At 43.2% G+C, this 14020-nt stretch overlaps 1 protein-coding gene across 4 annotated transcripts in view; it reads left to right on the top strand.

Moving 5' to 3' along the window:
* The window catches only part of RBMS3 (RNA binding motif single stranded interacting protein 3), a 675371-nt gene that overhangs the window by 484150 nt on the left and 177201 nt on the right, over positions 1–14020 (top strand). For all 4 annotated transcript variants that reach the window (XM_056857449.1, XM_056857448.1, XM_056857446.1 and 1 more), the window contains exon 6: positions 1800–1879. In XM_056857449.1, the coding sequence (XP_056713427.1) occupies positions 1800–1879 (80 nt within the window). The remainder of the gene's footprint in view (positions 1–1799; positions 1880–14020) is intronic.

The following is a 14020-nucleotide window of genomic DNA, read 5'->3' as shown; positions in this document are numbered from 1 at the left end:
ATGTTGTGTGACTTCCCTGCTTTTCATTGTTCTAAGGAGCTTCGATAGCAGAGATGAAGGATGGGGTATGGTCGCAGTGATTCAAAAGCACTTCTGAAAAGAGCATGGGATGAACTGCTTTGTCTATTATGCTTCGTTTTCAGATGGAGATGATAATGCTTATGTCTGTTTCAAGTGACGTGTGTGCCAGATTACAGACAGCTAGTCCTACCATTTGAGCTTTGTTAATTGTGAAACCCGAGACGAAACCGGAGCCCTTCTTTCAAGTGAGGGCCCTCCTTTTGTCAATCCAGGGCACCATGGGTTTCACTTTTATCCTCTTCCCACATAAAATGCGTGAAGTGTACAGAAGAAGCTCTTTAAATTGGCAGCCTCTGCATTGCTTTCTTTTCTGGGAATACTTTTGGGTTGTTACGATTTGCCCCCCATGTATTAAAATGAAATTGTCACTGCTGCGTGGTGCAGCGTAACATGGTTTGACACTCCATGCCCGCAGCTACAGGGAAAAAAAAGACTTTTGTTGCATTTATTCTTTCAGAGACAAGAGTCTCTAAAGGCTTGCTGCCGCCATACGCTTAGTTAAATCTGAATGAAGCAAAAGTGCACAATCTCAGCTCCATTCTTGTTTGTTCCTAGAAATGGCACATCCCACATGCTTGTAGCAGCGGTAAAAGAAAAAGGGGGGCTACAAGAGAGTGATTACAAGCCAAGAGGGACTCTCTTAACGCCTCTTCCTGAAACATAAAAGTAACATAAAATTTGAAACTGTTAATTATCCCCTTGTCAGGATTTCCAAACTGAAAACTTCTGCAGTAGAATGCAAACTACTTTGCGCCCCCTGTGTTTGGGCTCTGGAGAATATCTTTGTGCTCCAGGAGGATATGTCAGTATATCTCTTCTTCCAAGTTAGGCTGTATTCTAAAGTTAGATATTCATTCCTTTTGAAAAGAACATTAAATAAATGCAGAAAAAGAGATTCGGATTATTCCAGTATCTTCGCTAGAGAGCCATTGTGATAGGAACTAAAAATTCAAGTGGCAGATAGTCCTGTGGACATAATATATTAAAAATTTGGGACAGGTTACAAGGTGAAAACCTTCTGTTCTGTCCTTTTAATGGCAGTTTCCTTGGGAAATACTGCTACATCTTCTAGCAGAAAGTTAACTTAGGAAGGTGCTTGGAGGGGCAGAAAGTCAATGGAGAACGGAGAGCAACCATCCATATATGGAAATTTTCCTGCGTTCTTCTTAATTCCTGCAGCCTTTTTGCCCCCCCCCCCCAAGATCATTCTTGGGGCCATGGGTGAAATAGAGATGTGGGTTAGTGGTTGTGAGCTGTAGGATTTTTAGCATATACTAGTGTGTAATGTATAGGGTTGCCAGGTCCCTCTTCGCCACTGGTGGGAGATTTTGAAGGCAGGGCCTGAGCAGGGCAGGGCTTGAGGAGGGGAGGGACTTCAATGCTATTGAGTCCAATTGCCAAAGTGGCCATTTTATCCAGGTGAACTGTATCAGCTGGAGATCAGTTGTAATAGCAGGAGATCTCCAACTACTACCTGGAGGTTGGCAACCCTAGTAATGTATTAATTGATTTAATAATTAAACTTTATGGTGCTAATGCCACAGAAATGCATCACCATCTATTGCCAGTCAAGGCATCATGATAATAAAATAGCCCTCGTGCTTCCTTGATTATATAGTTCAGCAAGAGTAGTTTGTGAGGGTTTTTTTTCTTGATAACTGTAAATGGATCGCTGCTCAGTGATAATCATTTTCTTTGAATTTTTTTTCTTTCTCCAGGATGGAATCTACTGAAAAATGTGAAGTAGTTATACAGCATTTTAATGGAAAGTACCTGAAAACACCACCTGGTGTGCCAGGTAAGTGTTTCCCTTCATTGTTTATCTAATTAAAGCTCAAGAAAATTGATGGAGTATAGGAATTCTGGGACTTCAAAGCTTTTTGGAATGTTTTGTATCTCCACACTAGAGCTGACAGCCGTCATTCATTTAATGCGACGTTTCAGAGGTTTATTAAAAATTTTGACATCATCAATGGTGGTTGACATTTTGTGCAAGGCTCTTCTGTTTTGTTAGATTAAACTAATTTTGATGTGCCAAGCTTTATCACATCAGTAACTGACTATTTGAATTGTTCCTAGTTATTTATATTTTGGCAAAGTTAGTCCAATGAAAATTTATGCCATATAAGAAGTTTTAGAAAATATAATATTTTTTCATAAAGGCTTGTATACATTTATTAATCAGCTTGAGGGAATAGTTTATTTTTATTTATTTAATTTGTATCCTGTCCTTTTGTGGCAAAGCCGAGCTCAGGATGGCTTATGATGGTAATAGGTGATCACCATTAGGCTGTGTTCCCGGTAATTCAGTAAAATCAATGGGATGGAGACAGAAGCAAGTAGGGGAAGGGAACACAAGGGAAGAGGGAGGGGAAAGGGAGGGGAAAGAAAAGGGGGAAAGGAAGGGAAGGAAGAGAAAGGGATGGAGAAGGGTGTTAACATAGTGCTAACATAGTTGCTGAAATTTAAGAAATCTTTTTAAAAAGTACTTCCTTGGTTTCCAATAATTTTGTGGGTTAACAGTACAATCCTACACAGAGTTAATGTAATTTAAGACCAAAGAAATCGGCAGTGTTAGACTGGAGTAACTGCACAAGATTGCACTGCAAAACATCTGAAATGTGGAAATTGTTTCTCTTTCATATGTTTGTATGAGAACAACCCAAATGGTCACACTGTAGTTATCTTGTGATGTAGAGATTTTATAGAGGGGGAAAGCCCTGAACTGGATGACTCAGGCTAGCCCGATCTCATCAGATCTCGGAAGCTAAGCCGGGTTGGCCCTGATTAGTACTTGGATGGGAGAACACCAAGGAAATCCAGGATTGCGATGCAGAGGCAGGCAATGGCAAACTCCCTCTGTTCATCTCTTGCGACTTGACGACTCTTTCCATCAATATCATGGGGAGAAGGAGCCGTTGCAGTTTTATATGCTGGTCTCTAACATACAACACAATATAGAATTTCACTCAATGTATTTGTGTTGAAGTTTTAATTACCATTGATATATTTCGCACGTATGAGCCAGTGATGTGGTAATGTGTGGAGGAATAGCAAAAAGACTGTGAAAGCATGTTGTGGAAAGCATTTGTAATTGCAATGCAACCCTCAGTTTGATTTTCTGATCTGCCATCCTGCCATATAGCCCAAAAGAGGGGGTATAATTTCTCTGGCTTTCTGGTTCCTCCCTACTTCTAGAAAGAGGCTTTTGCTGGGCTTTGGTTTGAGGAAATCAGATAGTATGAAGCAGTACTCAGGCATTTGTTTTTCTCCCATGATGTCATGTGTGTGTGTGTTATGTTCCGTCAAGTCGCTTCCAAAGTATGGCAATCTTATGAATTGATGGCCTCCAAAACATCCTGCGTTTAACAGCCTTGTTCGAGTTTTGCAAACTGAAGGTCATGGTTTCCGATATTGGGTCAGTCCATCTCATGTTGGATCCTCCTCTTTTCCTTCTGCCTTCAACTTTTCCTAGATACAATAAAAATAAGAATAAAAATAGATAATTTAAACAGCTAACCAGTTACTGCTCTTGAGGCCCTTTGTATTTGAACATGAGAAAAAAAAAAAGGCTATAGCCAATGTAAATTTCAAATGAATCAGTTTTCTTCCTGTTGGTTTTCTTCATTGTCCAACTTCCACATCCGCACATAGTAATGGGGAATACCATGGCATGAATGACCATGACACCATGTAGATATTTGGAAAACAGTTGATGAGAGACTCCAACTTTGACTTTTCATACATTGAAGTTCCTCCACAGTTTGCACAAAGTTGCAGGCTGTTGTGTAAGGCAGATCTTTGCTACTGATCTACTCCCACCTCCCACTCTAAATATATATACCAAACAAACCCAATAACAGGACAAAATAAAATGGGAGAGAAGGAGGATAAAAGCAACACAGATTTAACTTGACCTATGGAATCTCATTACATAGTAAAGGTCATTTAACTTATTTCCCATTCTCATGAGTTCTTTCTTGTTATCTATGTATTTACCGTTCATGCTGGAGTACCGTAGGTTGAATGTGATTTGCTATAGCATTTCCTTCCTGAGTCCCACAGCTATTACTACTTCCCTCATTTTTTTTTAATAGATCTCTGTAATGGAAGGTAGGAATAAAAAAAAATGCTATACACTCACATTAAAAATGTGGTGACATACAGGTGTGGTGTCATACAGGTGTGAACCATAGCTATATAGAATCATAGAATCATAGAGTTGGAAGGCCCACCAGGGTCATCTAGTCCAACCCCTTGCACAATGCAGGAAATTCACAACTACCTCCCCTTACACCCCCAGTGACCCCTACTCCATGCCCAGAAGATGGCCAAAATGCCCTCCCTCTCATGATCTGCCTAAGGTCATAGAATCAGCATCGCTGACAGATAGCCATCTAGCCTCTTCTTAAAAACCTCCAGGGAAGGAGAGCTTACCACCTCCCAAGGAAGCCTATTCCACTGAGGAACTGCTCTGTTAGAAAATTCTTCCTAATGTCTTCCTAGTATACCACGGCAGTGCGATAAATTAGAAACAGAAAATTGCTGCTTCCAGCAAGGGTTGTGCTATGTGTGTGGTTGCATGAACTGAAGTATTCAGTCATTTGACAAAATCTTCTGAATAATTACTGGAGGACTTCTGGACCAGTTTCTGGAGAAGATGCCTTATGCGTGGCCAAAGGCTAAAGTGTGGCAACCAGAATGTGCTGTCTGGGAACATGATAGGGTTGCCAACTCCAGGTTCGGAAATACCTGGAGATTTGAGGGAGGAGCCTAGGAGAGTGGGATTTAGGGAGGGGAGGGACCTCAGTAGGGTGTAATGTCATGCAATCTACCTTTGAAAGCAGCAACTTTCTCCAGGAGAAGTGAAATAAATGTTTTAAATAAATAAATAATAAACAAATGGTTTATGTAGTCTGGAGACCAGCCGTAATTCCAGGAGCTCTCCAGCCCCCACCTGGAGATTGGCAACCCAAGAACGTGATGTGCCTCCTGAGCATGGCTTGGGGCCTAGGTTGCCCGGGTGAGTTCTCAGTGGAGGGTGGCTTCTGGTTGTTCCGCTCAGTTAAGAAGTTGGGCAGATGACAGCCTTTGTTCATCAAATATAAAGGGAATTCATGTGGCATTTCTCTGTGGGGGAAATGCCACTGTAATCTGGAGGGGAGTCTGATTGAGAGTGAGTGGGGGGTCACACTATAGGGTGTCTGGCCAGCTGATACAAAAGGCACCCTCACAACAGCCCAGGAGTGCAGAAAGAGGGCTGATGCGAAGAGGAGAAAGAGAGTGCTGTGTACCCCCACCTCACAATCTGCACCACCAGTGTCAAAAATGTGATTTTAACCACCATGGGGAGGGTCTGTGAGATACAAAATGAGATGACAGTTAACTCTTTAGTGCTGGTAACACCCAAATCACGGCCATATTTTTACAAATGTGTATGTTGAATACATAGAGTTGTATTGCATGTATGAGGACATCAAATATCCTAAATGAAAAATTCATGTCAACATTATGACTATTCACATACAGCTCTGATTTTGGCCTTCAAATACTTTGGTGCAGAAAAATGTAGAGTACAGCCCTGTTCAGAGGACATTTTCCTTGATAGTGTATCTTGACAGATGTATGGAACTGAATTCACATGTCAGCCAAAGAAAGCTGAACATCAATAACAGAATTTAGTAGTCCCATATAAAATACAAGGAAACAATCAGAGATCTTACATGTTGGGTGTTTCATTCTTTTCATACATAGTAGATTGCAAAATGATCATAGCTACACCTGATGGAAATGATGAGGATAGCAAGGATTAGCAAGTATCTTTTTAGTCACATACTCTGTCTCATGTCAGTCAATAATAAAATGCTTTAGCATATGTTAGTCAACTGGACATAAATTCAGGCACTTGATGAGGTATAACCATATGACTGTATGTTGTTTTGCAAGTAGTACAAGACAGTGCATGTGATTGTAGAGACTACAGATTATTTTCTAAGTTTCAGTATGCAAAAGAGAAGAGAGAGAAGAGTTGGTTTTTTATATGTCGACTTTCTCTACCACTTAAGGGAGACTCAAACTGGCATACAATCACCTTCCCTTCCCCTCCCCACTACAGATACCCTGTGAGGTAGGTGAGGCTGAGAGAGCTTTAACAGAGCTGTGACTTGCTCAAGGTCACCCAAACTGGCTTTGTGTGTAGGAGTGGGGAAACAAATCTAGTTCACCAGATTAGCCTCCGCCGCTCATGTGGAGGAATGGGGAATCAAACCCTGTTCTCCAGATCAGAGTCCACTGCTCCAAACCACCGCTTTTAACCACTACACCACGCCTTACTTCCTGTGCGTATGCAATGCTAAAAGTGCCCATCAACGTCCTACAGCAGCGTTTCCCAACCTGTGGGTTGTGAAGCCTGTCATAGCGGTTGCAGACTTTTGCATTTTTTAAAATTAATTTCACTAAAATTGGTTTTTACAGTCAACACACACATAATAGAATGTATAGTAAATAAAAATGGGGAAAAAAATACTACCATGGCAGTTTTAAACTTACTTTTAAGGCAAATCTACATTTCACTGTCCTTCCTAACTGAATCAGAATCTCGTCGTCTCCTTTAAAGGCATACTAAAAAAGCTCAAAGGCTTAGACCACATAAGGTGTTTTTGGGACGTAACTACGTGTAAAGGCCAAAACAAAAGTTTTAGATGTTGCAATTAATTCCATACATGAAACAACTAAATATGAGTAGCTTAATAAAAATATATATACAAATATGTTACTATCACGTTTACATGCTAGGCAGTTTGTTAAAACACTTGAGGAATTTTTGGAACAAAAGAGACAATTGGGCTCCATGGTAAATTGAGGAAAAAAGATAATCCAGTAATTATTTCGCTTGGGGGTGGAAAGCCCATACGCACAACATATTGTATAACATAACACTAGGAATCCCTTTTCCCTCGAGCCACACCAACACACCCTCTCTCCTCAGAATACTAGCAAGTTACTCTATACTATACACCCTCAGCCTTTTGCATTTTTATTGATTTGCATATGCTCTGTTGTTGTTTTTTAGGTGAGTCACCATACCAAGTAAATTTTGACTTGTGGGTCACCATTGCAAAAAGATTGGGAACCACTGTCCTAGACAGATGGTTGTGTGCTGAAATAAAAGCACTGCACATGAGCTTTTGGTGAGAAATGTGTTTTCATAGATAGATATTACAAAGATCTATGAAATTTAACAATCATCATGTGATACGAAGGCAGAGCTTCCAGTGGTTGATATATTCCTGAAGAAAATACTTCAACATCATACTATAGCTCAGACTGCACCACCCTTTAGAAAACTGGGAGAGACAGGAAAAAACTTTACAAACTTAGAAAAGCTCCCTCCATTCCTGAACAGCAAATCTAGATCTCTGGGGAAAAAATGAGCAAAAGAGCATGGCTAAGCTAAAATCCTGCTGGGTTCCTAACAGGTCAGCATTTTAATGGGGAACTCAGATAAGCATTAACAAGCCAGTCAGCATTTATAGGGAAAACAGTGATAGCGAGAGTTCACCACTAAGCATAGTTATCAGCCAGCAGCATTTTTTAATGGGCAGTGATGTGCAATCATGCTAGCCTGTGAGCTATCCATTCAGAAAATCCCACCCAATTACATATCCTGATAAATGTCAGTGTCACTTTTCAGCAAGGCCCAAATATCCATAGGGAATAAAAGCATTACACAGTCCTGTGTGGTGTGCTGGGGTTGTTTTTTTTTTTAAATCCGTGTGTATATAAACATTTGCATGCACACACACTTACACAGCTGCAAATCATTTTATGTGGAGTTGTTAAAATGTAAAGCATTTCCTGCAGTGACCAGTGATGGAAATATGGTTGGAAGTGGGTTGGATCCAGAGATCTGTCAGTGGAAGGGGTTGACGTTTCCAGAGCTTTCCCGTGTTCCTCTCACCCCAGCAGTTTTTTGGACCTGGGAAATGTTTATTTCTGGGGTCATGCAACCCATGCGGACTAACAGCTGTGCAAGATAGGAGACTGCAGTGATGGGGGGAAGGGGGTGAAATCACCCGTCCTCTATCTGCTATCAGTAGAGTTCTGCTGATGGAAGAGGAAGGAGGGAATGATATTGCCTCCTTCTCCTTCCCCACTGCAGTCTCATTCTAAATGTGGCAATTAGTCCACAAGATTCCCATAGCCCTGGAAATAAACTTCCCTGGTGTCAGAAAGGACTGGTAGTGCATAAGGCAATGTGGAAAAGATCTGTGAGCCTTGCAATCCATGGGTCGTGCAATTCAACTCAGTGAATGAATGAGTGAATGGTTTTTTGGTTCTTGTAGGTTTCCGGGCTGTGTAACCGTGGTCTTGGTATTTTCTTTCCTGACTTTTCGCCAGCAGCTGTGGCAGGCATCTTCAGAGGAGTAACACTGAAGGACAGTGTCTCTCAGTGTCAAGTGTGTAGGAAGAGTAATATATATATAGTGAATGGTTTTGTTTGCATATAGCCTTATAGGCCATTACAAACATGTCAACAATACCATAAATACATAATAAAAGGAAAATACTAGGTTAAAAATTGCTAGATTGATAATAAATATACATAATAAAACTATTCTAAATAACTCAGTGTGTCTTTAGGCAAAGAGTCCTTAAACTGACCTTGATTGATATATCTATCGATCTCATTCTGCACTATCATTTGGCTGTGTATTCAAGTGGCAGTTTTGGTGCATGCCCACATTTACCCTGATTTCAGACACATTGGGTAATGCATTTTCTGTGATCCTTGCATCTGTGGGTGGTGGAATTCAACCCAATGTGTCTTTAGGCAAAGAGCTTGATCTTACTCGTACTCTTTCTCTCTCTGTGTTTACATGTTTTGCCAAACATGCATTATACAGTTGCACTATACAGTTTCACACAGTGGGCTTTCCCCCTATTTTTTCCATTGATTCTGTCTCCGTACTGCTTCGGTTTATCCCCTGATTTCTGCATACATGTTTGTGCCTTTAGTTTTCACTTCAGTTTTTTTTGTTCCCACCTGGGGGGGAAGTGTTCCTATTTTTTTAAGACCACATCTACCTAGGGTTGCCAGGTCCCTCTTCTCAACCGGCAGGAGATTTTGGGGGCGGAGCCTGAAGAGGGCGGGGTTTGGGGAGGGCAGGGACTTCAATGCCATAGAGTTCAATTGCCAAAGCGGCCATTTTTCTCCAGGTGATCTGATCTCTATCGGCTGGAGATCAGTTCAATTAGCAGGAGATCTCCTGCTACTACCTGGCAATTGGCAACCCTACATCTACCCCAATCTTTTTCTGGAAGCCAGTTTTAAGTTGCCTTTCTCCTTTTGCATGATTCTGTTTTCTTTGTCTCACTCACTTCCACCCATCACCAGCCAACTGTCATCACTGTCCAACCACTCCATCTCCTCCCTGCCGTGAGGTCGAGTAGTTTCATTTTTTTTATTTTTAAAGGCACTAAAATATTAATATATCAATATACCATAGTAAGTATAGGTTTAGAAGGTGCCCTAAATCCCCAGCTTTCATTGTAAAAAAGAGTAAGACTAGCCTCTTCCCTTGTGGAGACGTGCCTTTTCCCTTACATCTTATATCTCCATGAGGTGAGGGGCTAGGGACTTCCTTTAAAAAAAATGAAATCTGGGAATTCACAGAACTTGCTAAACTTATCATTATAATGGTATATCAATATATTGATATAAGCATATGCAAAAAAATGAAAAGGGGTGCCATGATGCCACCAATGATGACAGTACCCTCCCTCCCTTGAAAATCCGGATTACTTAAGGCATATACGTAAGAAAACAAACTGGCTCCACAATCTGCGAAAATGCAGAGGGAGGACAGACGTGCAGAAAAACCATGCCCACGCCAGTTCCAATGCTTGTGGATCGACTGCCAAGAAAATCAGCAGTAAGTCAAGCCTGTGGAAAAGCCCAGAAAAATCCACTTGCAAATGATTGCTAAAGTGCATTGAAAGTGTGTTATCCAGCATGTGTGAAAGTAGCCTTAGTCTTCACCATTTGTTTCCCTGCCTGTTATACATTACATTAATCAGGGGACACAGAAGCATGGCTATGTTCTTTTTTCCCATTCTCTCTCAGCTTACTGGTTAGCAATGATTACCTATTACTGTATTTCAAATTTTGATGCTATGCTTATACCCCCCCCCCCCCACATACACACACTTTCAAAAGCAGTAATGTGAGTCACTTGGTTCCCCGAGTGGTGAGGAACTGGTCAAAGGCCACAATACAGCTCACATGAACAGCTGATTTTGCCGGTGTCACAAAGGAACAGAAACGTACATAAGAAGATCGGCCATCCTGTGTTTTTTCTCCTCTCTAGTTGCTAAGGGAGAGAAATATTTGGGAGCTTTTTTGCAAAGAAAAGATTGCAGATGTATCAGCCTAGCCTGTTAATTTACCTTCACTCTGAGCTCCCTGATGGTATGTCTCATGGCCAACTGGCAAAGCAGTTCAGAAAGAGAAGTGCATGCGTGCATAAGAATTTAAGATGAGCATTTTTAAAGTTTCAAAACACTGGCTGTTGATCATAAGAAAACCATAGGAATCACAATTAGCAAGTGCTTGATAGTTTTGATAATATGGTATATTTAAACTTGCAAATATGTGCATATTTTTTTCTCCTTTGGAATACGGAATATGTATGTACATGGTCAAACCAAACCCTGTATTTCCAGAATTCTCACAGGTCTAGTCTTTATGCCACAGGCAGACTATTTGTAATAGTTGTGCAACTGCTTTGGGTGCAACAGGAGCTGCCTTGTGAAGCAGAAATCCCACCTTCACAGAAAAATAAGCACGGCAGAGGCTGTGACACCGCTGTTCAAAACCAGTGAGATAATGAACCTGGACTCCTTGGCATAAGGGAAAGGGCTTCAGTAACAAAAGAGAGAAGAAAAATAGGGCTATACCTAGCAACTTGCCAGCCAATCAAAAAAGGGAAAAAAGGTGACAGGTGGAAACTTTTTTGGCAGTAACAAAGCGATAATAAGTGGAAGTGATATTACAACTTAAACCTTCAGTGTTCCATAACATTTTAACTGCAGCCTACCCAAATAAGGAGACCAATTGCTTCTTCTACAACTGAGGTACCGTATATACTCGCGTATAAGCCGAGTTTTTCAGCCCCAAAAAAGGGCTGAAAAAGCCGGCCTCGGCTTATACGCGGGTCAATACGGTAGAGGAGGGAGGGAGGGGGGAACTTACCACCGCCGCCGCCATCGCCGCCAGGCGCACCCGGCTCCCCCCAACCAGGAGCGCCCTGGAGGGGCCTCCTGTGGCCGAGGGAAGGCCGCGCCGCCGCCGGGCGCACCCGGCTCTCCCCGGCCAGGAGCTCCCTGGAAGGGCCTCCTGTGGCCGCGGGAAGGCCGCACCTCTGCCGCCGCCGGGCGCACCCGGCTCCCCCCGTCCAGGAGCGCCCTGGAGGGGCCTCCTGTGGCCGTGGGAAGGCTACGCCTCCGCCGCCACCAGGCGCACCCGGCTCCCCCCGGCCAGGAGCGCCCTGGAGGAGCCTCCTGTGGCCGCGGGAAGGCCTCCGCCGCCGCCGGGTGCACCCGGCTCCCCTTGGCCAGGAGCGCCCGCCGCCGCCGCCTTCGCCGGGCCTGCAGCGGCCTAGGAGCGGCCTGCGGGGCCTCCTTGGCCGCGGGGGGGCCCCCGCCGCCGCCTGCCTGCGCACCTGGAAAAGGTAAGCCTGCGGGGGGGGGGTTATAAGCCGACCCTCGGCTTATACGCGAGTGCCTAATTTTTCCCCATTTTTTGGGAGAAATTAGGCACCTCGGCTTATACACGGGTATATACGGTAGTTGCTATTGCTGGAACAAGGTCTGGGCGGGTAGGCGACCCACCTTTAAGACATGTTGTAATTCTAAACTAGCCAACTTTCACATTCATCTATCTTGTTTCTGTTTTTATCCACTTAATGTTTTGGGAGTTGTGAGCATGTTGAAGCCTCCTTCCCCTTGCACTTTACTGATGAAGAAGAAAGCACTGCTGGAAGTTTTCCTTTGCTGTTTTAATTGCTGATAGCGTTGTGGATTATTCTCAGCAAAAATACAAATGCAGTTTAATGGTTCATAGTCATGTCTGTGTGGGTGAATTTACCACTCTCCTTTTTGTCCTTAGCTGGTTACCTTCTACATCAGAGGTGGGGAACCTTTTTTCCGCCAAGGGCCATTTGGATATTTGTAACATCATTCGCTGGCCATACAAAATTATCAACTTAAAAATTAGCTGACCAAGCCCCAAACAGGCAGCTGCCCCAGATGACCCCCCTGCATGGGCAAGCAGGCAGGCATCCAACTGGTGGCGCACTTGCCCACCTGGTGGCACTGGATGGTCTGTTGCACCAGCCGGGCGGAGTCGTCCAGCCGCATGCTGGAGTTGCTCCTGCTCTGCATGGTCAGGCACAGATTCTACAGCCGGCTCCTGCTAACTCTGTCTGCAGGGATAAAATGAAGACACACTCGCTAAGAACTGCCCCCCCCCCGCGCATTCTGGCCCTGCTCCCTTTAACCCCTCCATTGTCGCCACTTCCGCCCCCAGCCTTCTTGCAGTACAGAGGGAATACATTTCTCCACGGCCCAGGTGGGAAAGGATTAACACAGTTTCTTGGACAGTTTTAGCAGCTCCATAGCTAACAACTCTTCTACAAGGGGGGGGAGGTTCCTTTTCTCAGCAAAACAAACTCACATCCACCTTGAATAGAGGCTATTCCTGTCTGCAGGAGGGGGCGGATCACAAGTCTTAGATCCTTCTGAGCTAGAGATCTGCCAAGACCCACAAAGGGCCAGGCCAAATGATTTCGCGGACCTTAAACGGTCCCCAGACCTGATGTTCCCCACCCCTGTTCTACATGCTTCAGGCTTATCTATGCACATCAGTTTAAAGAATCAGATAGAAAGGGACCCAGCGAACTGTGCATCTGTAAACATGATTCTCCCTGGCTAGCGTAATCTCGTCAGATGTCAGAAGCTAAGCAGGGTTGGCCCTGATTAGTACTTAGATGAGAGACCGCAAAGGAAGTCCAGGGTTGCTGTGTACAGCAAATTATTTCTGTTCATCACTTGCCTTGAAAACTGTATGGGGTCGCTATGAGTTGGCTGCAACTTGATGGCATTTTCCACCGCCAAACGTGATTGATTGGGAAAGATTGCCATTTCATTGATTTGTATAGAGTACACGTTTGTGCGTAATTATCTAAGCAGGATGCTGTCAAAATACATCTTTGCAACACTTGTACCCACATTGGTTATTATACTTCTTAAGAGCTCACACAGCAAAAAAATGATATTTTAGGTATAGTGAAAAATATAAATTGTTCCATTCCCTACTGGTGGGATTAGCTTGTCCTTTACTTACTCCGAGATGAAGGGGGGGAAAGGTTAAGTAGAAGTTTCTTTATATTCATGTAGTTTCTCCTCACAGCTTCTACTCAATTTATACATCTCTGTAATAAACCTGGATTTATGCCTCTCAGCAAAGATAGAAGCATTATACTTTATCCACCTCCAGGCAATTACTGATCTTCCTGCGTGGCGAGGCAAAGAGAATCGAGTCTTCCAGTGCATTTGGAAAGGCACAATCAGAGTTTGAAAATTATCCTCCCAGTGCCGCCATAATTGGCATGAAAGAGAAAATGGGCTCTAGTTATAGCTGTGACCTCTTTATGAATTGGAAATCCTGAAACCTGAGAGCATGAGACAGAAAGGTATATACACTGCACTGTTTAGATATTACCTGAAATACTGACCGGTTGTCTGGCTGTTAAAAAAGATTTACCAATCAGTCGAAGGTTAAACACAGTTGTCTGTCACTTTTCACCTGATTGCCTAGCAGACTCTTAACGGTTCAAGCGCAGAATGAAGCACATTTCCTGGTTTGAGAGACAGCTTG

The sequence above is a fragment of the Euleptes europaea genome, chromosome 11 (assembly GCF_029931775.1).
Source record: "Euleptes europaea isolate rEulEur1 chromosome 11, rEulEur1.hap1, whole genome shotgun sequence".
Taxonomy (NCBI): Eukaryota; Metazoa; Chordata; class Lepidosauria; order Squamata; family Sphaerodactylidae; genus Euleptes; species Euleptes europaea.
Note: the sequence above shows the minus strand (reverse complement) of the source record. Positions and strands in the feature narration are given on the sequence as shown.